The sequence below is a fragment of the Ammospiza nelsoni genome, chromosome 2, assembly GCF_027579445.1.
Source record: "Ammospiza nelsoni isolate bAmmNel1 chromosome 2, bAmmNel1.pri, whole genome shotgun sequence".
Classification (NCBI taxonomy): Eukaryota; Metazoa; Chordata; class Aves; order Passeriformes; family Passerellidae; genus Ammospiza; species Ammospiza nelsoni.
The window spans coordinates 26,358,889-26,386,261 of record NC_080634.1 but is presented as its reverse complement, the minus strand read 5'-3'; the positions used below and the strand labels follow the sequence as shown (position 1 = coordinate 26,386,261).

The 27,373-nt window shown below is 44.5% G+C and overlaps 1 protein-coding gene across 3 annotated transcripts in view; it reads left to right on the top strand.

Moving 5' to 3' along the window:
* Nucleotides 1-27,373, top strand: part of LSAMP (limbic system associated membrane protein) — a 986,356-nt gene that overhangs the window by 938,243 nt on the left and 20,740 nt on the right. For 2 of the 3 annotated variants that reach the window (XM_059493352.1, XM_059493351.1), the window contains 4 exons: nucleotides 12,694-12,828; nucleotides 16,546-16,666; nucleotides 17,630-17,778; nucleotides 23,760-23,795. In XM_059493352.1, coding sequence (XP_059349335.1) covers nucleotides 12,694-12,828; nucleotides 16,546-16,666; nucleotides 17,630-17,778; nucleotides 23,760-23,795 — 441 coding nt within the window. The remainder of the gene's footprint in view (nucleotides 1-12,693; nucleotides 12,829-16,545; nucleotides 16,667-17,629; nucleotides 17,779-23,759; nucleotides 23,796-27,373) is intronic. The other variant, XM_059493353.1, reaches the window with a different exon arrangement.

Sequence of the window (27,373 nt, the reverse complement as noted above, 5' to 3'; positions counted from 1 at the left end):
CAGTAAAACTTGGATCGGCCTTGGAGGAGCCACCCATAAAGAAATGTCTGTTGTGTTCTTTGGAAAGCAGAGAACCAAAGAAAGAGTAGAAGATAGTCCAAACTATTTGTCATCCTCATACTCCACCTCTCTTTGTTTCCCTCCCTCTGAAACCCACATAAAGGAGTTTGTATGTTATGGTGATGAGAGATAAGGGGAGATTTCTGTCCCCAGGTGGTGATCAGTTTACTCACTGAAGTATGAGGATTGATAGCACTTGTCACTGATAGCCCAGCTAATATAGCTGCAGATGCTACATTTAATCATATGAACTGTGAGGCACAATTGCAGAGCAAGGGCCTCTGGCCTACACCACTGGAAAAGGAAGTGGAAAAAATTCCTAAAGGGCTGATGGAGAATTGCAATGGTCCTGCATCCCTGTGACAGGAAAAAGGAGGATGTGTCCTGCTTCTGCATGACACTCTCTGCACAATGTGTGTCCATGCACATGTATGTAATTTACTGAGTGCACTTGAGGGAACCAAATGAAAGGACCTTATGCATGATATCAAGATATGTGCAGGAGAAAGCAGGGAGTTCCACTGGATGTAGAAGAAATTAAGGGAGTGGTTGAGGTAGGAGGATGTGCCCTGTCACATTTGTCTGTCTTTCATAACACTGTATTCCCGACACCTTTGCCTTGATATCTGCAGCCTAAACAAGTCAGAACATTTGAGAAGATGTGGTGCTATCCATCAGCACAGCTTCATAAAGCAGGGAGCAGCCTCCATGCAACTAAGACCAGAGCCCTCCAGCAAGGATTCTGTAGTGCTGTGAGGACAACAAAAGGGAAGGTTTGGGCTTTTTATGGCCCCCATCCTCAAATGGCAGCCTCACTCCCCTTCTGCTTTCCAGAAGAGTTTGAAACCAGGTGTTACAGATTTTCAGCCATTAATGAGGGATCTTTTCCCACCTGCCAAATGTGTTATGTCGCAGATGTACATGAGGCTGCGTGGATGCAGGCACCATGCAACACTTGGGAGGCAAATGTTACTCCATACTTCAGTCCTCCACATGCAGGTCCACAGACACTCCCCGGCTCATCCTCTCACCCTCTCCCCTGCCTGCCAGCCTTCCTCCCTTCACATCCTCACCTAAATGCTCTGTCCTACTCCCAATCCCACACCCATTATTCCATGCGGTTTTTCCACCACCTGTAGACATACACACATATGTGCAATCTAATCCCCAGGCACCCTCTCACCCACCTGCATTTCCTCTTGCACTCCCACAGTCTTTGGCGCTGTTTTCCTTACGATACTCAGCAGCTCTTGCCCACACACCAGCTGGTACTCACTCATGCTCTCCAGCCTCTCCTGTTCTCTGTCTCCGAATGCCCCATGCTGTAACCAAGCTGTTACTTGTTCAGTTCCGTCATGTGTGTGTCCTGTCAGACACACATCTGCAGTCAAGTGGCCCAGAACAAGACCAGCATGTATCAGGGTTAAAAATGAATGTGCCGGGAACATCCCTCTTCTCTAAACTCACACCCTGATATCATATCCCCCAGGGGGGGATCAGTCTGTGGTGTAAAGAAAGCTGTTGGTGGTTTTCATTGAAGGAGAGCACAGGGGAGGAAAGTCCAGCCCAACACCTAGCCCTTCAAATGAAATGACTTGTCAAGTATGCAACTGTGGCAGGGATTTGAGAAGCAGTAAATTTAGCAGCACTCACTTCCACTGACAACCTGTCATGTGCTTGAAACATAAATAGTGGTGGAGACAAATCACTGCTGTTTTCCTATTAAGCTTTGGCCCACTGGCCCTCTAGCTTGCCAGCAGCATTTCTACCTGGCCTGCCTGTGTGCCTTGTCTCAGGGACAGATGTGCCTCCCCGTTAGAGGCTTTGGGAGAGTCAGGACAGGAATTATCATGCTGTTATTTCCTAGGTGTCCTTGGTGTCTGGGTGCTTGCTCCTCAGCTGATGTATTTCTCACTCAGGCTGTGTGCTGCTGGCACCTCCTACTTCCACTCAAGGTTGAGGAAACATGGACCCTCTCCTTAGAGGGCTTTTGGTTTTCACCCCTGCCCCTGGTTTCTGCCACACAGACTGGCAAGGTCTCACTGATGGAGTAAATGAGGCACTGATTTGAATAAAAGGGTAGAGGTGAAGCTTTCCAATGCACCTGAGTGACTTACAGGCACAAATGCCATTGAAAGCCAAATGGTCTTGTCCTGTTAAAGCATTTAGTGGCTTTTGGAAACTCTGCTTTCAAATATCAATTATTTTATAACCATTTAATAAAACATGCCATCAGTAGCTCACATTAATCATTACAGAGATGAGAGACATCCCTTAGTGCTTTAAATTGAGGAACCAGGGATTCAGTACATTTCACCTTCTTCCCTCTCTCTTATCAGTTTTGATGCCTCTTCCTCTCCTCAAGAAAGATGAAATCATGGCAGTGATTAAGGTGGCCTGCTCTGTGCTGTTTAATTAGAGCAACTGCTGTTTCAGTTCCAGTGAAATTCTCACAGTTGTGCAGTTGCAAAGCAGTCTAATGAGACCCCTGCCTCTCCGGGAGCTTGGCGGAAAGGACCCAAAGAGTCCTCAACAAAACACAGATGGTTTTTCATGCTTTCTTGTGTTTTTTGGCTGACTGTTGGAGCAAGATGTTTCTCTTCCCACAGGAATCAAATGTGTTTGGGGAGTCAAGAGGGTAGAAATAAATGGATTCCTGTCCATGATGGTAATAGGGGGATTCAGAGAGGCGAAGCCCAGTGAGACACATTTTGATTGACATGATTGGGCATGGTCTGCTCATGCCAGCACGGCTACAAGTTGTTGGAAATTTTATGTAATCATCAGAACAAGTATTAAGAAGTTGGTATGAAGGTAATTAAATATCTTTTAGGTTTGTCTTCAGACCCCTTCCTACACTTACGGGGTAAGTGATAAGAAATCAGAAAGGAGCTGTTTTCACTCTGTTTCTTCTACTTACAGTTTTCTGCTTTCTGATGACTCCATTCTGATGACTCCTTTCTTTTTTTCCCATATATCTGAGAGAGAAACCTTGCTTTACAGCCAGGATTTTCAAGTGTGCTGATGGCCAACAGCTGCACTAGCAATGGGAGTAGCTGCATCAGGGAGCTACAAGACCTCAAAATCAGTGTCTGTATTTCCTCTCTGCTTGCCTCCCCTGTAGGACTATGCAAGATGCAGTATTAGGCATGGAGTAAATGCCTTCCTTCTCCTTCACAGCTACTGCCTTGCAAGTTTGAGAAAGACTTTTTATTCTTTGGAAAGCAAGGGAGTGGCTAAGTGCATAAGAATTAAATATCCTGGACCGAAGCAATCATTTATCCCAACTGCTATCACAATGAATCAATGGCAGGCACCTCAGATGATAATATCACAGGAGCCAGCCCAATTGATCAAAAGTCTCTACAGGTGTGAGCCCAAACAATCTCTTCCTGGCAAACCCCACCCTGCCTCAAACCTCTGTGATTCTCACCTTGATAACTGGCAGTATTTGATGCCTGTGGAATCCTGAATTCAGCTAGTTAGTCTCATCTCCTGATCCCTTGTTGTGCTCCCCACAAAGTATTCCCTTTTCTTCTTCCACCAGGACTAGGTATGGGGGATGGTGCTGTGAAATTACTATGCTGGATCTAATTGAGAAACATTGCAGCAAGGAGAGGGGTCAAGAGAAAAGCAAACAAAACGATTTTTCAAGAAGCTAATCCACCTATACAAATATTGGCACCAGGCATCACAACACGCTGGCGTATTTTTGAAAGGGTAAATCTTGCTAAGGGGTGGCTTAACTCTTTGACCTCATTTCCTCAGTTGAAAGCTACAGCAGTTTAAAAGCAGAGTGGCTAGATCCAGGCTGATACAGAAATCCCAGTCTTTAGGGTTCGTTTGTGAAGCTGGTGTTCAGAGTAGCCTTGATGAAAACAGGGATGAACTCCAGGAATCTTGCAAAAGGACAGGAGATTCAGGAGCCATATATTTGGTCACGAAGTGTTTGGCCTCAGCTTACAAAGAAAGAGCCACACCAATGCCTAAGCCTCTGAGTTAATGCTCTTTCCCATTTCAAGTAAATTTGTGTCAATTTGTAATTTCTCAATACTTCTTCCAAGTTTCAAACATATAAGAACATAATTCTGTGGCCTGAGTTGAATCACTGAGGAGGAGGGGATTGTCAAATTTAAAAAAAAAATTTAAGTTAGACTGAAGTTCTGGGTTCATCATTACTGTCTCATCTCAAGAAGTGGGCATAGGACAGAAGGGAACAAACACCTTATATTTAAATACAGGGAAACATTCTGGTGGATGCCTACAAAAGCAAACCACTTCATTCATGCACAATAGTATATTGAGCATATCTTGTGCTACATAAGACACAAGAGACTTTGTAGAGAACATAACAAGGATTTTTAAAGATGCCACCAAACACAGACCAACCCCTATAGTTCCTAGACTGAGCTACTGGCACAGTTGGTACCAGTGAGTGCCATCACACAAGGTTTCCCTAAGGTCTGGGGCTGACATAGTGATTTGTGGAATTAAACTAGGGACTGCATTGTAGTCCATCATTGCTCTTCACTGGCAGGACAGAAATTGTACAGTTCACTCAGGCTTCTTGCCCAGAAGGGGCTTGTTGCTGTCAGTTTTCTCTTTGGTCTTGTGTTTGTGAGGAGGAACTTGTCTTCAAACTGTTCAACAATGATAGCACAAGCGCATTGTCCAAAATAATAAATCTAGTAGGAAAAGGAGTACATGAGGCCAAATGAAAGGAAACTATCTGACAGAATCACTAGAGACTGTAATAGTTGATTGCTTGCTGTTGTACTTTATGCCTTTCATACATGTCCATGGCATGCAGGAAAACTCAGTCCCCTGCATCAACTCTTGGCTTGCATTACCATCCTGTGCTTAGCACAGTGGGAAACAAAGACCTATTGATTACACACCCACGCCCCCAAAAACACACCCTGATGTTCCTCTTGCCAGGACCAAGTGCTGGCCCATCCTCTTCTTGTAGGTGGTGGAGGAAGAGGGCACAGGACCCTGCAGTGCTGACCACACTGCTGGGAGCCAGATTGGTGTGCTTCCATCCACAGGTGCACATCAAAGAACTCCTAAGCCTCAGCTGTGATTCTTTGTCTGACCTTCTGTTTTCAGCCTCCATTTTGTTAGCTGCTCCAGCACTGTCCTCGCAGCCCTGATGAGTTACTAGCCCCTGCCTTCCTAAGGCTCTCAAAGATGTGGGGGCATCTCATTGATTCATCTAGCTGATGGTGACTCCTACCTCATATTGTTTTAAAATACACTTCAAACGGCAGCAGGCAAAAATTTTGTGATGCAGAAATGGTGCAGCTATTGGTTTGTTCATGTTTATATGTCATTTTCTTGGCAGTAAAATTAAGGCTTGGTGTTTGGTAGCATAGTCATGATAATTTGCATTGCAGTATGCAACACTTAGGGAGTATAATATTGTAGTTGTGACATTACATGACTTAATTTACCTCATGGTTCATAATTTACTTTATATATTGGCTTCACAGCCAAGTTCTGTTCAAGAGTAATTAATCTATCCAAAAAATGTTGTTTGTGTTCATTAAAAAAAGTGTTAACAAATTTGGGCTAAATTCAGTAAGTAATTTTGAGGGGGAAAAAAGTGATCTCCTTCAACATGAAATCATCTGATTTAAATTGTATCTCAAATTGAGGCAGAACATTATTCCTTTTTCTGGTTCAGCAAAGAGAAAAAGAAAACCATTGGTCAAACAGAGGGCCTTGACCTGAAGTGGGTCTGGATTTTTTCTGGGGAGATGGTTCACTTTCTTTCTGGTGTTCATATGTGGATTTTGAATGGAAAATCGAATCAGCTGCTGAGATGAAGTAGTATATTGCACACCTGCTCCATGCCCAGACTCAGGGCTGTGTGTGAGAGACTGTGATGACCCTTAGTGGTCATTTATAGAAAAGAGGGGGTGGAAATTCAGAGATACAGCTGATCTGCTGAGGCTGCCTCAGGCAGATGACCCCCGCTGGCACGCACCCACAGCCGGAATGCAAACTGCATCTGAGCTGTCAGATTTTGGCTTCCAGCTCCTGGGTAGAGCCGTCAGTGATGGGTGAAGTCCCAAGTGGTTTGGTCAGTGCTGTCCCAAGAGAGAGAGCACAGAGACATTGTTCAGTCTGGGAAAGCTGCTCTCAGCCTGGAGGGTTTTGTTTGCATGCTGGATTCGAGGAGTTTGAGAAGAAGGAGCCCATGAAAATCACAGGCTCTCTTAACCCTGGTCATGCCAGCGGGTGCTCGTGTTCCCCCAGCCAGGGAGCTCCTTGGGCACTGTCCTTGGCTCTGGAGGCAGGGCAGACAGTTTGCACATAAGGTGCAAATATGATTGCTGATGAGCAAAGTCCTGGTGAACGCCAGGGGAAACCATGCCAGTGTATTTCCACCCAGTCTGACTCATTCTCATTCATGAAGCCAGAGCCAGGCCAGAGCCCTCCCTGGCACTGCTCTAGTTTTTTGGTTTATGTGTAATAGCTACAGACCTGAGGGCATGGGAGGCATGAGGCCAGCTTAAACAATAAATACCCTGCTGTGCCTTGCTGCTTAAACAGAGTAATTACTGCCTTACTACATGTGACCCCTCTGTTCCTGTCCCTCTGGCAGTTGTTATTTCATGGCTCCCTTTACACAAGGGATGGCTGTGCTTCTCTCCCAGCTGTACATCTCTCTGTCTGCCGCTGTCTCACCTCCCGTCTCTCTCACTTGCTCTGTCTCAATGTGTTTCTCTTTGTCAGTAGCTGAATACCATTTTCTCTCTTTCCCAGTCACTGAAGAATCTCACTTTTTTTTTTTTTGCATTTCTCTCTCCCAGCCACTCTCACTCTCTTTATTCTCCCTCTGTTTTTTCTCCATCTATTTTTGTTTTCTCTCAAGCTTTCCCTGTTTTTACCACTTCCCATGCTACTCTAGGTTTTCTGCCTGCCTTCCTTACTGTAGCATGCTAGCACTAGTTGTCCCTTTGCTTATCCACCATCTGCTTCTCTCTACTGATCTCTTTGCTAAAAACAAGCCTCTTCAACTAAGGGATGGGAAAAAATGACAAGCTCATTGGAATCTGTGATGGCTGAGGAGACAGGCACTGATAAATGAAAACTTCAAAGTTTTGAATTTAAAAAAAAGAAAACCCTCAGCGGGAGGTAAAACAATAAAAATTGTGTCAAAGGCTCCCTTAGCTATTTTTGTCTTTCAGAAGCCTGTTCCTAGGGAATAGAAGGTGCAGAGGGAAGGAGGAAAGTTAGGTGAGCAAAACCTCAAACACTAAATGGGGAGTGCAGAGACAACAAAACCTGCAGTTCAGCAATAGAAGTTGCTACACACAAAAAACTTCAAATGGCATCCATTGATTTCCAATCTTTTTTATCTCCTTGCATCTTGTTTTAAGCCCAACAAAGATGCATAACCCATTCTGCTCCCCTCTTTTCACAACTACAAAGATGCTTGGAGGGAAAACAAACATAGTAGCAGGGTGGCTGATCTCTTTCTCCACATGCCAAATGCAAACAGATACTTTCAGCAGATCTAAATTTCAATTTAATTTAAGACCACAGCAGTGTTTAAAAAAAAATAAATAAGACAACTAAAGTAATCTCTGCACAAGAAGAAGCCCAGTGCTGGATGCACGGACAGGAGAGGAGATGAAATAAAATGTGTCTGCCACCTCTGGAAATCAGCTTCCCCTCTGGAGATGTAATAAACTAGGGCATGAAAGGAAAGGCCTCTCTGGTAGAGAATGTGACTGAGTGCATTGCTGGCGCTGACTACCTGAAAGAGCTGTCTGCACACAGTACAAGTGGGATTTTGACTGGGTGTCGGTCATTTGTAGAAAGGAAGCATTTAGCCTTTGAGGAAAGAGTGATGGTGTGTGGCAGTGCAAGGGGCCATTTGGGTAGAGGTGAGAAGTGCCCATAAATGCCTGGGGAACACGTCAGTCTGTGTTTCTGCACACACAGATGGATTTATAGATGTGAAAACAAATGAAATACACAGTATATAAAATACAGACTATAGCATATAGATATAGATATAGATATAGATATATCTATATATCTATATGAGAGCACAGGCAGGTGTGCACAGCAACAAGGACAATATGCAGAGCCAATGGGGTTGGACAAGGCTATTTCCAGAGGGTAAGGGGAAAGGAAGGCTGCTTGCCAGCAGGCTAGCATAGCCAAGCAGATTTGCTGTTCAGCTTCATTATTTACTGGGTCCAATTAGGAAGCCAGGGGATAGGCAATGTGGCTGAGGCAAGCAGGCCTTCAAAGCCTTGCTGCTGCACACATCAAAGCTGCTGCCGCAGATCCCTCTGCAAAAAAGGCTCTGCCAGCTCCGAGCAGCAGCAGCCGCCTGGCTCGCGCTGCTCAGGGTCGTTCCCTCTTGGTTTGATTGTCAAGCCTCCCGGGCCCATGCTCTCTCTATCTCCAGCCTCCAGAGCAGAAAGCTCCTCTTTCTGATTCACTGGGACAGAGTTAAGGAGCTACAGCTTGGCAAGATGGTGTTTAATGGGGCTGGAGCAACAAACCAAGCTAACTAGGAACATGTGAAAGACAAAAAACCTGCAGGGAAGCAGGTTGCCTGCGGTGATGCAAGGGGATGGTTTAGGATGTGAAGAGCTGCACTGAGTGAGAAGTCATCCACCTAGGGATACCTGAAAGGACCCTCACTGAGAAAGGGCTGTTCTGAACCAGGCAGAAGAGCCAGGAGACAACTCTTGTCAGCAAGGAAACTTTGGCAGTACAGTCAGAATTTCACCCCTTGATAATCTGCTCAAGGCAAGTGTCTTCTCTTAATGGGAATGGAATGGCTCTCTTGCCAAGAGTTGGCAGTCCCTCTTTCACCTAATAGAATATGTTCATTGTTATCGGTACCAAAGAGCGTTGTCCAAGCCTTCTCCCTCCCTGCTTTGATAAACTGCATAGTGACAACCATCAGTTCCCTACCAACGCTGGCTCCTGTGCAGAAACATTTGTAAATTCACTCGATGTATAAAGCTCTGTTCCTGCTCCCCCCACCCCCTGTTTGCCTTAGAGGTTAGAGTTAATATGACTCACCTAATCTGGCTGCCAAAGTGAATTAGTGAAAACATCTCTACAGCTCTCTGCAAGATATCACAACCTGACATTTCTCTAACACACTGTGATACATCTTTCCTCTCCCTGCTCTGTACTACAACACCTCAATTTTATATAAATGCTTTTTGTTAGAAATGGTTAATGTGCTCTTAGAGGGGACAAGGCAGCAAGGAAAAGGGTCTGTCTTGAAAGTGAGAGCAGCTCAGTTCTTGTAACAAAATGTTGATGCTCAGGGTCACCAGTGCAGAGACAAGAACAGTGCTACCACTTATACAGCAAAAGACTGTCACAGAAACTTTCCCTGAAGTATTATGCTTATATGTGTGTCCTAGAGCAGGGGAATGAGGAGCTGAAAAGGGTTATTGATGTTTTTGTTATGCCCTTTAGAACAGAAGTCTTGCCTTTCAGTTACTTCCAGAGCACTCCACTGGGCAAGCCAGCAGCTCATCATGTCTTGGCAAGGGTTCTGTGTAGCTGTGAAAGCTCTCCTGTCAGACATGGTACACAGTACATGGTACAAGTGCATGTATGTATGCAGGGGAGAAGCTCAAAAACATCTTCCCTTGGGAAGGTATCTACCCTTGTAGCTTACTTTGGAGCTCCACTGATGCAGTTCTCTGACAGACTTAACAGCACCCGTAATGAGGGTGCCACTCCATTAGAGCTGGTTAAGTCACCCTCAACCCTGTCTTCATTACGGTGACAGTCTTGTGACAAGGGCAAATTGCAGGAGAAGCAAGTCCCACTTGGAATGAACCCTGTGGATAAACAAGGCAGAACTGCAGAGCAAATGAGTTGCAAAACAGAGGCAAATTATGTTTTAACCTTTTCTTTGTGAGTCTTTCCCTGATGTCTGATTAACTTTCCAGTCAACTCACTGACCTATCAACTTGGAGTGCTGCTGTGAAAGGAGAGGAGTGTTGGTTGTCAGCTCAGTTTGGGGATGGGAGTTTTTAAGTGCTTTATTAGCAGGTAGCAATGCGAGCAATATGCCATAAGAAAATCTGAGAATTAAGAGTTCCCCAACAGAAATTATCCCTGCTGTAGCAAAACCAGAAACAATGTGTTGCCTCTACAGACAGCAACATGGTGCAGTAGTTGCAATGCAATCCTTCATCTGTGTTCAGCCAGGGTAACACCTCATCTGAAATGCTGTGTTCAGTTTGGGGTATCACACATCCAGAAAAATGTAAACTTGTCAGAGAGGTCTAAAAGCAAAGAACAAGAATGATCAAGAGCCTAAAAAAACATCACCTACAGAGGAAGGTTGAAAGACCCAGGCAATGTTGTGCCAAAAGAAAAAAAAAGATGACAACTGAGGGAGGAACTAAGTGATTTAAAAGTTGATAAAAGGCTATTGCAGGGAAGGAGGGAATGATTTGTTCTTTTTGTCTGTAGCGGCTGAGACAAAAGTAATAGCTTTAAATTGCAGCAAGGGAGACTCAGGTCAAATTTCAGGAAACTGCTCCAGTGGTAAGGACAGCAAAGCCCAGGAACAGATTGCCAGGAGTGGCTGCAGAATCTCTGCCGCTGGAGGGCAGAGGATGGCTGTGTCCATGACATGACTCATGTGTCCTGCCTTGAGACTGCAGAACAGATTCGATGGTGATTGAAGTCCCTTCCACATTTCTGAGACTCACCTAATTCTTGTCCTACTGAGGTTAGGACTCCCTAACATGTTCATGACTTCCAGCAATAAAAAACACCTGTGAAAAACCCACCCTGCTTCCTTCTCCAATGACTCTTCACAGCATCAGCCTCAGCACAGGGCAGAGGACTGAGAGCCATGTCCTGGCAGCAGGAGCCAACTTTGCCTCCTTCCCTTGTGCAAAACGCTGCTGCCATGCAGGAAGGTCCTGCAGCAGACTGTTGGGGGATGCAAAAAACAAAGCAGTAAATTTTAGACATAGCAAAGAGATTTTTGCTACCTGAACACCTGGTAGGAGCTGGAAGAAGGGACTGCTGATTAGCCCTGCTGAAAGAGACGGTGAGCCTTTGTCTTTACATGGGTTTAATAGGTACACTACTGTTTTCATGCTGAGTCTCCCTGACAGGGGGTGGTTTTCTCCTAGAATGATTCTGAAAATTGCCTCTGAAAAAGAAAAATAAAAAAAGACCCAAATAATTATGTAAGGGACAGAGTTCTGAGCAGATTTTGAAGCTTCTGAAGTTCTTCTCTGATGATGAAGGGAATTGCATTCAGCTGGCTTCACCAGTGTGTGTGGCCAGGCTGACCTGGCCAAGACACTGCAGCAAGTCTGTGCCTCTGGGGTGGGATTTGTTGCAGGTGGCTCCATGGGAAATTCAGCTCCAGAGACCAGACTTAGCCACTGCTTTCATGCAGTGCCATAAACCAAGGTGAACAGTAGGCACTATTTGAACTCTCTCAAAAACTGCACTTTTGTGAAATGGGCAGGGTTTCAAAAGTGCTTAGCACCTGTTGAGCAAAAAATACCTTCTGGGCAGAGAGTTTTTTGGAAAATCTGACCACTTTCTGAGGAACCTGAATGGGAGCTCTTGTGAGCTGACTTTTTTTTTTTCTTTCCAAATCTGTCTTTTACCAATTCAGGGTTGGGGGCTGATTTCTCTAAACATACACAGGCACACAACTGGGGCTTGCCATTTCCAATGTTGCAGAGCAGTGCTTGCAGCCCTCTGAGAGGAGGAAATGTGGTTCAGATTCTTTCCAGGAGGTGCCTTATTTTGCTTTCCTCTTTGAAGGAATAGGCTAGATATACCAATCCTAATATTTTCATGCTTCCCTGGCAACTTTCATGCAATGAATCTAATGTGTTTTACATGGGTTAACCTCACTGCCCTGCTCAAACCAGGAGGTGATGGGAGAGGGGGGGCTATTTGCTGCAGTTTACAGAGGGAGAGCGAAGGAGGGACTCACTCAAGGTCACACAGTGAGTTAAAAGCAGGGCCACAGACCGCCCCCGATTCCTGCTCCCATCCATAACCCCGACTGACACTCAAGTCACTGTTTTCCAAAGTGTGTAAGGAGGCAGCATGGTTTAAATGTGTCGTTTCATATGTACAGTAGCTCAGGGATGCGTGATGATTATTGGTCTCTGCAGATCAAATTACAGTTTGTTTCTCTCAGTTTGGCTGTGTTTAACAGTAGCTTGATCTGATCGATGGCACTTCAAGGTGGTGGTTGCTCTGGGAGACAGAAAGATATTTTTCACAGTTTTGCAGTGGAGAAAAGGGTGCTGACAACACATCTGAGGACCCAGCTAGCCCTGGGTCCAGCACATCACCCACAGCATGACTAACCTCTGGTGGTACTCAGCCATCACACTAGTGAACTTAGCCTGATCTTATGTGATGGACATTTTGCTTCTCAGCCTGGGCAGCCTGTGAGATGCTATGGATTGTACCACCTATATGGTGCCTTCCAGATTTTCAGTTTTCAGCAGCTTCTGAAATAACTTTCAAACAGCTATGACTGTCGCTTGTTTGCAGACTCCATGTTGTGATTGTTCCTCCATAGCAACTTCCTAAAACTGAAAGCCTAACAGAACCACTCTCTGTATTTTTCTGTCCTACCAGGCAGAGAGTTTGAAGGTGAGGAGGAGTACCTGGAGATCCTGGGGATCACACGAGAGCAGTCGGGCAAGTACGAGTGCAAAGCTGCCAACGAAGTTGCCTCAGCAGACGTCAAGCAAGTCCGGGTCACTGTGAACTGTGAGTACATCGCAGCTGGGGCAGGGCAACGGGGAGAGCTTTGCCCACAGGCAGGGGTTACTTCAGGATAAACAGAGAAGCCTTTCTGGGCTTGGATTATACAATCTGAAGAGAGGACGCTGAGAAAACTATCTGCAATCAGACACTTGCCACAGGGTACAGTTTGTGCTTTAAACCTGGTAATATATAAAAAAAAGGCTGGGGGAGGTGTGGTACAGAGAGACAGACAGAGAGGGAGAAAGAGAAAGAGCTGTGATTTGCCCCCGTCTCTCCCCTCCGAAACGCTGGCAATGCCTTGTTTTCACTCATTGATATTCGGGTGAACAGTAGCGTGAAGAGAAGCTTCACCAAGGCAGCGGGGAGAGATAAGGGAGGGCTCAGCTGGCTCAGAGCAAACACATGCCTGCCTGCACCCAGCCATCTCCGCAGTGCCTACACAGCTATCACAGCCAGGGGACACGGGGCAGAGGCACGTGCTAATGACAGGGTGCAAAAACTTAACTTTTATGCTGGTTTCAGGTCATTAGTTTAAAGCTCTGTCTAAAAGACCCTTCATGCACCAGTGCAATACAGAAAGGGGTTTTGGCCAAAGGATACAGCAATCCCCTAAAAGCACCAAGTAAGCTGTGGCTCACTTCCACACATGTGGATTGGGGCACGGATCCCATCCCATATGTGCTTAGACAGATGTCCACTTCACTCTGCTGGCATGCTCCACTCACAGGAACACAAGATATTTCAAACTGATGTTACTCTTTAATCCTGCCTGTGTATATGTCCACCTCCATACTTGTATGGCTTATATTTGGCACTTGAGTGATGTAAAGAGAGCTATCCCCATGTACCTGCTTCATTTCCTTGCTTGGAGGCTAATAACTTTGCAGCAAGGATGGATGAATGGGAGGTATGTCCTCTCCCGACCTTCTTCAGTTTAAATTGAGACTTAAACCAGAATATTAACTTAAATTGAAATTGGAGATGGCTACAGACATATTTCTGGGTGCATATTCATGCCTTGATTCACAAGTAGAACTGCTAGGGAGCAGGTTAGGGCAGAGAGCTGATGGCATCAAGGGTTTCGGGCAATACCAGTCTTAATTTGACTGTAGGTGATTATAGCACCTTTTAATACCATCCTTGCTCTTCATTTTTTTCCCTTGGTCCCATGTGAGCCATCACATCAGATCAACTTTTCTGTCTCACTTAGAAGTTGAGGTTATAGGCTCCCTGCAGCATCCTTCAAATCTACAGTTTTTTATATTCCCTTAGAAATTGGGTGGCAGTGGTTTGATATCAGCTGCCTCATGGGGCCAAATTTGGCATTAATATGAACTGTAGTAGCAGATTTTCTGGGCTGAAAGTATAGAAGTGTCAAAACCAGCTGAGTTTATAAACTGGAGACTTTCCATGAGAACCAATTAATACTTTCAAACATTTCCATGAAACATAATTTCAATGGTGCTTTAATGTGTTTGAAACAGATTGTTTGTATAAAGTCAGAATGTTTGATTTTGATTTAGTTTCAACACATAATAACTATGCCACGGTAAGATTTTAAACATTTTAACTGTTGAAAAATATGAAAAAGTGATGTTAATATGTGGTGTAATTTGTAATGTAAGCAACTTAATATTCCTTAAGGACAATTTTTTTTTTGAAAGAAAGGGAAATAAATTTAAGAGACTATGAGGACCAAGCAGGAAAAAAACCAGTCCTATTATAAGAATGAAAACTAGATATTTACATATATCTTTCCTCATCCTGCTTTGTTAAAGAACACCACAAGCAGCATAAAGCATGAAAACCACTGTAAGTTTGAAAAATGAGGATGAAAAATAGGGCCTGTCCAACCTCAGGAGCTTCTTGGCCATCTCTTATCATCTGCTGAGGAGCACTGTCAGCTCAGACTGCAGGAGATAGCATCTCACTTTGCTTTGGGCTCACACTACCACCTTCAGGCTTCCCAAGTAATTGCCCTTGCACATCACAGACAGGGAAACTGAGGTCTAAGGAGAGGGGGAGGAGAGCAGCTAAAGGAAACCCACCCCTGGCTTCCCAGGCAGCAAACGCTACACACAGAGCAGCTGATTCCTAGGTGCAATAGGCTGCTTTGTTTGGGACTGCCACCTGCCCCTTCTCCCGGGAGGGCACTGCACCAACTTCCTAAAGTGGTGAATATGGAGACTGCTCAGAGCGAGGGGCTGGGCTCCCTGGCAGCATGGAGAGGTGCCTATTCATTCTGTGACTCACCTCTTGTACCAGATTCATGAAATGGAATGGTTTGCCTAAGAAGATAGACTGCTCAAACCAAAAAATCAAATAAGAATGGTTAAAAAATCACCTTTGCTATCCTTTTCTTATCCCTCCTCCTTTTCAAATTAAAACATTTACATGAACCCACAGCCTTTGAATGTAGGATCCTATTTATGTAAACTTATTAATATTTATGATGTTAGAGGGCGCACTGCAATATCCCTAAAGCCCTGCATAAAATCCCAATTAAGGTCAGGGAAGGGATCATATTGAGATGGCTAATGTGTTCACAAACAAATTTCCTTCCCTACATTCTCCAGACAGAATTATTTTTTTTCTTTGACTGACACAATCCGTTTTGCTGCCTTTTTTTTTTTTTTGGCCTTTCAGTTCTGGGACAGATACAGATGGCAGAGTGTGTTTCATGGTAACTTGAGTCTCAGCAAAGTATCCGTCTGAGCCTCAGCCCTGTAATCTCAGGGTATGCAAGTATTAGTGACGAGAGACAAGGCACTTATTCCTTGATCCCTCTCAGCAGCCAGGTGGAAATAATTCTGCCTTTTAACATGTAAAGCTTATCGCTTAATATTTTGAACATGAGGCTGGGATTGAAGATACCGGTGCCTACCCTACCTGCTATCCAGCAAGTACTGAGACCAAGCTCCAGCAGAGCACACCAATATGCTTTCCAAGTTTGGTTTGCCCATGGCACAGCACTCAGACTTCAAAGTAAGCAGAGGTGGGAGCAGCATGCTGGACTGAGGGCAAACTTCAGGCAGAGCAGTCACAAGCAAGCCCTTCTGGAGCTTTTCACAAAGCACCATGTCCAGGTGATCAGGATTTGTAACCTTGGACACCTAAGGGAAGTGTCTCAACATTGGCTCTCTGAGTTGTACCCCACAGCTTCTGCTAAAGTTCTTCTCTTTTAAACCATTAATGTATTTCTGTTTCATACATGTTGTCCCAGTCCTTTCTTATTATATTTTTGGCGTTAGGCAGAGTTTGTATGGAATACAATTTTCACACTAGTGTTAAACTCTTACTTTATTCCTTTACTTTTGCTGTCTTCCTTTACCCTTGAAGAAGTCTAGAAGTCTTTCTCTCATCTTCTTCTCTCTGATAAGTCCATGTGAACTACAGATCCATAGGTAAATATTAATAAATTGCAGAAGTCCATCATTAACCTTAACTTTGCCTGTGTATGCCTATGCATTTATGACAGAACTTTTTTCAGCAGTGCTGAAGAGAAGCACGTGTAAGGAGTGCTGCTAATGTTGTATATCAGGGAATGTTCAAAGAGCAGCGTTCTGCAGAGGAGCAGGGGGGAGCAAGGGCCACAGCAGACAGCTGCCGTGGGTCTCCAGTAGCCCAAACAGTTTGCATGAGGCAGGCAGCCCTGACATGGTTTCACTGTTTTGTTCCCACTGGAAGTGTGTGGACTGACCGCGTGTTTCCTTCCTGCAGACCCTCCCACCATCACAGAGTCCAAGAGCAATGAAGCGGCCACAGGACGACAAGCCTTACTGCGGTGCGAGGCATCAGCAGTGCCCACACCCGATTTCGAGTGGTACAGAGATGATACCAGGTAAGGCCTTTAGCTCACCTCCTCCCTCCTCTCTTCTTCAGTCCATTGAATAGGGGCTCCTGTCATCCTCCCCAACTCCTCTCAAACAAATTGCTCCTTACAATACATTTGAGTCACAGTGTCCCATCAGTCTCAGCAGAGCCAGCATGGTCATGGCAGGAGGAGGTAATTCCTCTCTGCACTGGGGATGCTGAAGGAAGTGCAGAGGAGGGAGCTCCTGCCTTGAAGTCAATTATGAGCCAATACCCAATTAATACACTGTTCACATGTTAAGTAGCCCATGATACAGACAAAAAAGTAGGTGGTATAAGTGTTCAATTAGGTAATGCTGCTCCAGGTGCATTCTTTTAGGGAAAGGAGCTGCTGAGGTATGAGATTCCCCCACCTGTGCGACCTGAGCCTCTCAGACTTGCATATGAGAATAAATGAGAATAGAAAAAGGATCTGTCCTTCTACCTGAGCATTTACCTGGCATTAAGGAGGTTGTGTTATTACCCTACATTATAGGGTAGCCAGCCCTGAACATGGTGCCCTGGTTCAGGGGCGACTCAGCATTGCTATAGGCACATATTGAGAATCTGTATGTTTCACTAAGAATATGTTGCTCAAGTACAGACTAGCCTTCAGCTGGCCATGGTGCGTTCACTTCCAGAGTGACTCAGTGCTGGGTAAATGCTTCCTCCCTTTCCCTTGTCTTTGCTTGGTTCTTCACTGCTTTACCAGTGGCATTTAATCCCACTGAACTACTACATTCCTTTCATTCCCTCCTCCTGTTTTCCATCTTGGTCTCTTTCTTTGGTCTTCCTTCTTTGGTCTCTTTTCTCTCACATCCCTTCCCTGCTTCCCTCTATCCTCACCTGCCAGTTGGGCTGAATGACTTTGCTTTGCTGTGTGCTGGGGAGGGATCTCCTTCCCAGTACACAACTGCCATTGCACTAAACACCTCTTCTCCTGCCTTCCCAGGATAAACAGCGCCAATGGTCTGGAGATAAAGAGTACGGGGAGCCAGTCTCTGCTGATGGTGGCCAATGTCACTGAGGAGCACTACGGGAACTACACCTGTGTGGCTGCCAACAAGCTGGGAGTCACAAATGCCAGCCTATACCTTTACAGTAAGTACAGGACAGAGTGAAGGGAGGCTCTCACAAAGACACGGCTGTGCAGGAAGCACATGATGGCCAAAACTCATGAAGGAAGGCATCTGCTTGACAACCCAGTCCCCTCAGACCTCCAGCCATGACCTGGCTTCCAGCATTCTGCTTTGGATACCTAAGTGTTCATACTTGCCTTGAAGCACAAACAGCCAAATCAAAAGGTTTACAGTCAAGCCCTTTGATTGACTGGCTTTGCTGAAGACAGATTTTGTTAAAATAATAAAAATGTGTTTGTTTTAAAGCTGGAAACAAAAAGCCCTTTAGAATGACAGCCCCTTTAATAAGTAGACAGAAGGCCAGGGCTCGGAGGATGCATGACAGCTGAGAAATGACAAGTAATTCAGAGAGATGGAGAGAACTAGCCACCGAGCCTGAGGAGAACAGTGACAGAGTCAAGAAAAAGAGAAATTGGTTTGAAACTGGAAGGGACAGAAATGAGAAAAGACAGAATGATTTTAAAGGGATATACCATAGGGACCATGGGGGAAAAGGTAATCAACAGATGAAATATGGAATAAGGTTCCTTGGATCTCATTCTGCTACATTTCAATGGCTGAGTTTGTCTTAGTAAGTATAAACAGACAGAAGCTGGGACTAGACCAAGCACTAGAGCAGAGTTACCTGCTGATTCTGAATTTTGCAGCTGATTCAGACCTGACCCTAAACAGAGGCCCTGCCCCTCACCTACCATCCACACACACATACAAACTGTGGTGTATTTAAAATGCAGTTTCCAATTCCAGGTCTAAAACTTGGACTAGACTTGGCCCACGTGTTATTGGCATCAGAGATACACTGCAGCAAAATAACCCGCTCACACAAATGAACACGTAGACACAAAAGTGACTGATGGCAGTGTTCCTGTGATGGTCCCAAATTGAATTAAAACTCTCATGTCATGACCTGCATGTCCTTTTAAACAGAAAAAAAAAAAAAAAGAGCTGTGTAAAGCAGTCAGTATGGGATGCAGTTTGGTCTATTTTCTGCTCTCACCAAAACAAACCAAAGTCATAGTTTGGTTATTTTTAACAGATGTAAGGAAAAGGATAAATCCATGGGCATTCTTTGTTTACCACCTTTGGATTTATTTCATGGCAGCTTGAATTTTTGCGAGTTGGGGTATATTTTGTGGCAGCTATTTTTTAAAGAACAGATATTATCATAAAAGAAAATATATTTGATTTACTGTAGCATTGCAGCACACAAAGCAAATTTCTACTTTGAAAGTCTTCTCACCCTGGTCTTGTGACTGTCATGAGATTCAAAAAAATCCTCAGGCAGCAATCTGGAACACAATTTTCAAATACTCCAGATTTGTTCTTGCTGATATTAATATAATTCTAAGTTTAGAATCCATTATTTGTGACTGAATTCTAAATTTGGCCCTCTCTGTTGGTTCCTGTTACACAGATGAACTGAAATGCATCACTGAAACAAAATATGAAATTCAATCATGTATATATGCACATATGATTTTAGTTGGGGGCTTAGTTTTGCTAGAGAAGCATTTTGCATGACTCCAGAACTTCACCTCAAAGGATCTCAAAGGATTTGCTAGCAATGAATATTTAAATATCACAAGTCATTTAGAAATGGGCGAGTGTTGCTGGCACCATTTTGCAGTAGGAAGGTACAGAGTGAAGAAGTGGTTTACCCATGGTCATAAAATGAGTGGCAGAACCAGTGAGAGACCCAGGGAAACCTTGCAAAGTTGCTGTAAACTGTTCCATGAGGAAATGTGGCAACTCTTAAAAGATGATTTTCAACAGTGAGGATCCTATTTTAGCCCCCTTTTTTTGTGTATGGCGAACACTTTCTTTCAAGTTGTTTGATTTGGTTTATAATTTTTTAGAAATTCAAGGCCTGTTTATACTGGGGGACACTAGAAAACTTCCCAAGAGCCAGGAGAATGAAAATGCAGGAGCTGAGAGAGATTTGATGATTTTTAGTGAAGTCTTTCTAATTTGTTTTTGCTGCTTGGTTAATCCCTACTTTTTTCACTGTGCAATTGCTTCATATTGTTCCAGGAAATCTCTGTTTTTCTAGTTAGTGTGGAAGAAGGAAAGGCATAGAAATAAAATAAATTCAGGCAGACTACAGCTGCTATTTTGAAGGTTAAGAAATCAGGGGGGAAATGAATGAAAGGAATCCAGCTTCATAAAGATAAAGAAAGCTGCTGAAAAAACCTACAAGCCCAGATGAAAGAAATGCTGTAGTGATCACACCGTAGCTGAAATAACAGGTAATGCACATTCCCAGCCACACACCCAGACAGAAAAATAAAGCAGTGCCAAGCTTTTGCAAGGTGTACAGCAGATACTCAAATACTTGGGAGTGTTTTTCATCCCTGGAATCAGAGATCTTATTTCCTTTTTAAAGAGAGAACAAGCTCACTGTAGAGTAACATCCCACCAGGGAGGTAAGTACAGTGATGGTTCCTCAGTGTCCCATTGCAGCACAAAAAAGAATGGCAGTAAGGAGTGAAGAAACAACCAGAGAGTTAATAATGAGCTACTGGCAGCTTTGCCTGAGGTGGAGGGCAGACAGGGAGCGAGCAAAATGATGTGAAAGAACAGTTTAGCAATAGAGAAAAATTGGTGGCTACCATTTCATGAAATCTCAGTCAGCACTGAAAAACTCTCAGAGAGACTGAGTGCCTTAGATGCCAATGTCATAGATAGAAGATGCATTAAAATACAAAAGCAACCTCCTTGAGCTGTATGAATAGATAGCTAGTGATCTTCCTTAAAGGATGTAGCAGCAGGATTGCCTGCTGTAGGTGAGATTCATACCCCTCACTCCTGGAGACTGAGTTTACAACAACATAAATGTGGCCCTACCAAAGGTTTAACTTACGCAGGAAACTGTCTCCAACGGCAAATATGGAGTATGTTTGTAGAGAGGGTACTCAGGTACAATGTGATGATACAACTGATCTAATAGCTTGCTGACATTCCTTGCTCCCCAGTCCTTTTGCCCATCCTGCTCTCTGCCACATGATTTTGTTATTTCCCTTATTCTGCCACACAGTGGACATCCCACTGAAGCTGTCTAACCTGCTAAACCAGTGAATAGGGTAAATGAGCTTTACTGCTCATCTCCCTAAAATGCCCCAAATGTTTTCTTTCATTGTACTGAGGTGAGCAAGTTCATGGCTAGGCTCAACAGGCACCAAAGCCCATGCAGCCCATGCACATCTGTGGGTATGAAGAGTTGGGAGGCAGGGCCCTGTTTGGCAGCATTGGTGAGCCAGTAGGTTAATTCAGCTCTGCAGAGCCTGGGAGCAAGGTTTGTAATCCCTAAGCACAAAAAAAGGGACAGTAGTACAGATCTCTGTGAATATTACCTGGCAGAGAGGCACAGCCAGGGCTGCCATCACAGAGCAACAGGGGTGAAAAGCAGTGACACAACTGAAGCAAAAGGGTTCTTCCTCCAAGTGTATTAGGAGGTAGGGAACATGTTTTCTTTTTGTTTTACTCACCTAGCAGTACTATGAAAACCATTATTAGTGAAAGTCACAATTTGTATCTTAACACAGGCTACACAGGAGTTGTGTGTGTGTGTGTGTATATATATATATATATGTATATAATATATGTGTGTATATGTATGTGTATAAATATATATATATATATATATATGTATAAACACATAACAGATACACATTTGCTGGAGGAACACAGATACATGGGTTTGTGTGTAGATGAATATGTATACATAGGCATGCACCTCTGTGATGTAGAAGCAAACCCACACGCCCCTCCACAGGCACAGATAAGTAGGTGCAGCACTATGTGAATTCTAGCAAAGCAGAGAAAAGAAAGAAAAGCTTTTCCAAATTAGTTGTCCTCTGCCTCCTGCCGAGCTAGCCCATCCCATAGGCTGAAACAGGAGACAGCAGCACAGTGCTGCACATCCTGATGCAGTCCTGCTGGCTCAATTGGCTCAATTATGGGAGACTGCCTCATCAGCAGGTCCCCTGCTGCATCCTCTGCACCCTTTGGGGAATCAGCAAGCACAGAGGTGAAGCAGAAGCTGGCAAGACAGTGCCAATTCAGGCAGCTTCAGGTAGAGCCCAGTAGTTTTGGTTGCAGCTAGGCATGTTCCTAAAAGCTGGCATTAGCCTCTAACTTGTCATTATTTGTTAGTATCCTGCCACAAGTGTGCACACCCCTTCTTCCACTCTGCCGACGCTTTGTTGTGCCCTGAGCATTTGGTTACAGCAGTGGCTGCTGGGGTTTGGAACCTCAACTGTGGCCGAAATCCCTCTTAGTGGCTCTTAGCGCACACCCCCTGTTTTCCTCAAGGCTGTCAATAACAGGGAGACTCAGGAGGGAGGAAAGTGGTTTGGGCTGACAGTCAGAGGGGGCAAGGCTGAGACACTGCTAATGAGCCAGGGTGGAGCAATAAAAGCAGCACACAGTGGGAGAGAGGAACAGAGACAGAGTCCTTGAATAGAAAGCAGCATGATAATGAGGCCATAGTGCTTTGCTTTAACTGCTTATGCTGTGCAGCCTGCAGCCTGCTGTGCAGGAAGAAGGTAAAGGGGAGTTGAGTTATTTAACCAAACTAAATAACAAGGAAGTCTTGTCAGCACAAACAGCCTGCTTTCGCAGAACAATGGTCCCCTGTTGCTACATAAACAGAGAGATCCAGGCTAGACTTGTATTTGATCTCTGCTGTGCCTGCTGTGGATTCAAACAACTCCATTACCACCATGAGGGCAGGAGTCCTGCCAGTGTCATAGGGATGGGCCTGACCTGCTCAATCCTCATGATCTCCAGCTAGACACAAACTCAGTCTTTGCACCAAGGATACTGTAGAGAGAGCATTGGCCTCCAAATAGCTGGGCCTAGGTGATCAGAGAGTAATAGCAGCCTACTGATTTATCCTGCTAAGTTCTGTGTCCATCAGCAGTGATCTTAGCCGGTAAGCCAGGAGATAACCCATTGCCCCAGGCCTATGAGCTGTTGCAGCTAGATGTCTACCTATGGATCAGTCCATGGGTAGGAGCTTGTCTCAGTCAGTACAAGGCATCCAGCAAGCTCTGAAGGCATAGAAAGGAGACCCAGTGATACCAGTCAGGCCTGGGGGCCTTGTATTCTTGGGTTTGTGTCTGCCTCTGCCAACAGTTCAGCGTTTGACCTTGGGCAAATTGCTTCCTTGCTCTGTGCATCACCTGTACCATGCATGAAGTAGAATTAACACTACTGTTAGCCTCAGACTGAGGTCTCTGATACTGGTTTCCCTCAGTATCTGTGCAATTGTTTTGGGATCCTTTGTGGAAGAAGAAAACTGTGAAGCCAGCAGTGACATATATCAAAGTCCTGCTGTGACGCATAGCGAGGAAACATTATAAAAACACTATAAACAAGACAGCAGGCTCTGCAAAAACTCTGTCCCTCTGAGAGGACAAAAACTAAAGAAGCAGAATACCCTTGAGGATTCACCAGGGTGACTGCTCCCATGCACAGATCCTCAAGGGAACTGTCATTGGCAAGAAATCCATTGTGGAAAAGGTTTTGGGGAGGCAACAACTACCCATGGAAGACTTCCACAGCTCACCTCTCTGCCAAGACTAGCTTCCAGGCAGAGGTGTAGCTAAGAGGAGCTGTAGAGTGATGACATGAGTGGTCTTGAAAGTCAGAGGGAAGATATGGACCATCAACTCCAATTACCTTCACTGCAGGTGCTTAATCCCTCTTGCTGTTTGGCTATTATTTGTTTAGTTTTTCAAATCACTTCTCTCTGACTCCCAGTCCCAGGGGATGTTGATGTGTATTAGGCGTGTTGCTAGCAAAATGCTCTGTATATGAAATCTGCTCTAGTTCATTTAATTTGGGGATGGACAACTCCATCAGGTTTGTATCTGCTGCTTGCTTGGTGTGAAAAGTGGCTTTTCTCCTGCATGTTGCTTATTGTTTTTTTTCCCCCCTTAGAACGAGTTTTACCCACACTCCCCAATCCTTTTCCAGGTCAGTATATGCTTTATGTTGAAGTAGCTCTTTAGCCGGGTCATTCTCCGTCATCCTGACAAATGCTCAGACCTAGGCATGGGCAGAACAGCTCAGAAATGCAGGAAAATAAGGGCTTTCCCTTCTCATTTACATGTCATTTTCTCATTTCTGCTCACTTTCCTCATCCTTCTTTTTCCCGCTCCCTCTTCAAAAAACCAATCAGCTGAATAGCAACAGCCTTTAACCAAGCTTTGAGCAAGGACATTGAGTTGTCACCCATGTGTGGACAGTCTTCAATGAGGTTCAGTCTCACTGCAGATCTACTTTTAAAACACATTCCCATCCTAAGCTCTCTTTGCCCACTTGTTCACATTTTGGATTAAAAGCATAAACAGACCTAAAATTTTGCAAAGACGGTGGAAAGGACAAGTGGAAAATTGAAAATTAAAACACTGCCAGGTTTTTTTCACTCTAGTTGAGCATCTTATCATCCATAGTGAAACACTTTGTTTTCTCATGCTTTTGTCCCGCCTCTCTGAGTCTTCCAGTCACATAATCCTGCATCTGAGGCAGAGAGCATGAAAAGAGGCACATGGTGAGGTGTTATTGCCTGCTTTATTCCAAAAGGGAAGTAGATATGAAGGCAAAACAGGGTCTGTGTGGGGTTTTTTTTCTGTCTCTGTGTTGCTCACTCCTGCCTTAGGTGTAGACAGCATGGTCCCAAGATCCATATGAGATTTGGGGCTTGGTTGTGACCTTTTCATTCTGAAAAAGCACAGAGACCAGACATGTCCAGAAAGCAGGCTACAGCATTTGAAAGTGGTGTTCAAAACTGAATCAGCAATTAGGCAGCAAGTCCCTGTGTTCAATGAAAAAATCTTGGCCTACAGCTCCTCAGCATCTTTGTTTTACTGCCATATGAGGAGGATGCACTCAACTTATGGGTTGCTCAGAGACCTAAATTGTTAATGTCTGCACAGAGCTTTGGGATAGAGTGTTATTAGGAACCCATGTTGTTTTGCAAAAGAGCACCTGCTTGAACAAAGCACCTGCAGGTACTCCCATGAAAAGAACAATAAATGCTGCGTGTTACACATGCTCTGTTTAACTACTCTGCTGTTTTCAAATCAAGCTCTGCTCTTGGCAACTTATTCAGGCTCAGGATGTAGTCACAATTGCCTATTTAAAAGGCAAATCCACAAATACAATTAAAGAAAAGTACCTAAAAAAAGGAAAAAAAAAAAAGGGAGTTAGAAATCAAGCTACCATTAAAATTAAATCCCAGAGAGTGATTTGTAAATAACATTCAAGGAGCTGAGAAAAGGAGTAAAGTAGGCCATTGGGAACCTACTGTGGAAAAATAAATCCAATTAAACACCATTATCTTATGTATTGCAAATGAAACTTGTGCTTGGATATGAAATTAAAGTTGCTGAGGCTGTTTTGGATGTAGGGTTTTGAGAAGTTTTCCAATCTTAGGTGTTCTTGTTTTTCAGCAGAATTTTCAATGACAAATATTTTTGTCTGATGAAAAACCCAGAGCTCTTTGGTTTTATGATTATTTTTATTATATATCCTTAAATTCCACAGGCAGGCAGTGTTAATTTTTTTCATAGCCAGCCCTGTTTACAGCTGGTTTTGAATTAGGAGCCCATTAAGCTAAATGATAAAGCAAAATCTGCGAGTGAGCAAGGCCAGGGTTCCCATTACAAATACACCTCCTAATCAACTTGCCAAGGCCATCCTGCACAGCTTTAGTTGATCCTTTAAAACACTTTCCCCTCTGTCTCTGAAGCTGTTATATTTTTACTGCTCCCCAGTCCCCTGAGATCGTATTGAAGGACGTCCTGGTGTGCCATCACTCCTGTGAGGAGTCTCCACGAATTTGTGGTTCCAAATGCTGGTGTATCTCCAGTGACCCAGGACACCCCAAGAGGATTTTTCAGAGTGGGAAAGCAGAGTTTAAATACCCTGGGCCTCAATTGTTTTCTGAAAGCCCTTACCAGCTTCTCTGTTGTGGGCCTTCAGCACAGATGCTGGTGCTTTTCACATTTGCTTTTACTTTGCTGCTGACCTTCAAAGAAACCTTGGGCATACAATTTTGTTAGACCTTTCTCTTCCTATGAGCTGATGTTCTGAAATGTAGTCCTCAGCCTTCAATTAAGCTGTTCCTCAATGACCAGAACCACAGCCTTCTTCCTCTTTCTCCCTCAATTTTCATTTCTGTTAATCCTCAGTAACACTTCCCTGCCCTGTGGGGTTTTGAGCATTAATTTAAAAGGAAGGTGATTTGAGATGAAGAGTGCTGTAGTCCTGCTAAGCATTGCTATCATTAGCTAGCTGCTGTGGAAACATCTTGCTTTCAGGCAGGCTGGAGACTCAGAAGCAGCCCATTCAACTAAACAAATGGGACTTGAATTTGATGAGACACTTTCCTAAAATGCTGGTGGAGCCCAGCTGATTCAGCTCTCAGCTGAGTTGTCCTTGATAAATTTTCCAGCTCTCCTGATTTTGCAGCCCAGTACTCAAAATGCCTTGAAACGTCTTCTGGGATGATGCCACATCATCACATCTTTCTGTCTGCATTGTAACATCATGTTGTAATGGGCTGACACAAGAACTGGCTGTCACAAAGCAGGGGCCTTACTGCATCATCAGATGCCTTTTCAAAAGGATTTTTCTTCTGAAAAAAGAGAATTTGTTCATTCCACACCACATCTGCCAATGGAAGGGCAAGTGGGGCCACTGTTGAACCTCAAAGGGACCTGTCAGAATTATGGCACTAGCTCCATCTTTGTCTTTCATTGTCTCTCGTCCTCAGCCCTTTGAACATGAACTCCTTCCCTTGGATTAGCACCCAGTGTCCATATCAGAATGGCTTGGCCAGACTGATGGGCTTCAAAACCTGTGAGTCTTCCTCACAGGAGTTTTGTGATGAGGGCTTGCCAGAGGCTAAGTAGGGGCTTTCTCAGGGTGGTGAGCTTGATGCCCTGGGAGCTAGGCAAGGGGGATGTGGTGTTTCAGAAAGCAGCACATCCAGCGCTGCCCACAGGGAAACAAGTGTGTCAGTTTTGGGGCCTGATAAGACAAAGTCACAGCCATCAATAGGTTGACACAAGATTTATAGCTGTAGTGTGTTAGCAATTAGCAGAGTGGAGGGAAAAGGGGAATGAGGAGTCCTGCCTTTCTGCCAAAACGTGCACTGATCGGAGAATGACCCTGTGTGACTGTAGATCGTAGATAGTCTCCATCTAGCTGTAGCCTGTGTAGCCTGTACTGTCACTAATGCCTTCATCAGGTGGGTGGGAGCTGGGGGAAGGGAGAAAAGAGATGTTCATTTGGGTCTGATGGCCAGAGTGGGAAACAGAGAGCACATTTCTTTCTAATACCCTCTCAGTCCTCTTTCCTCTCTCTGGGTGTCTTAGCTGTGCAGAAGAGAGCTCCTCTGTTGCAGTGGGCACCTTCCACCCATCTCTGCTCCCTTTTTGCTTTCTGCAGTATATGGCCCTGCCAGTTCTGCTGAGCTGGCTGCTCTCGAGTCAGCAGGGCCTGCTTTGGCAAAAGGGTGGACATCTGAGTCCACCAAAGCTAAGGAG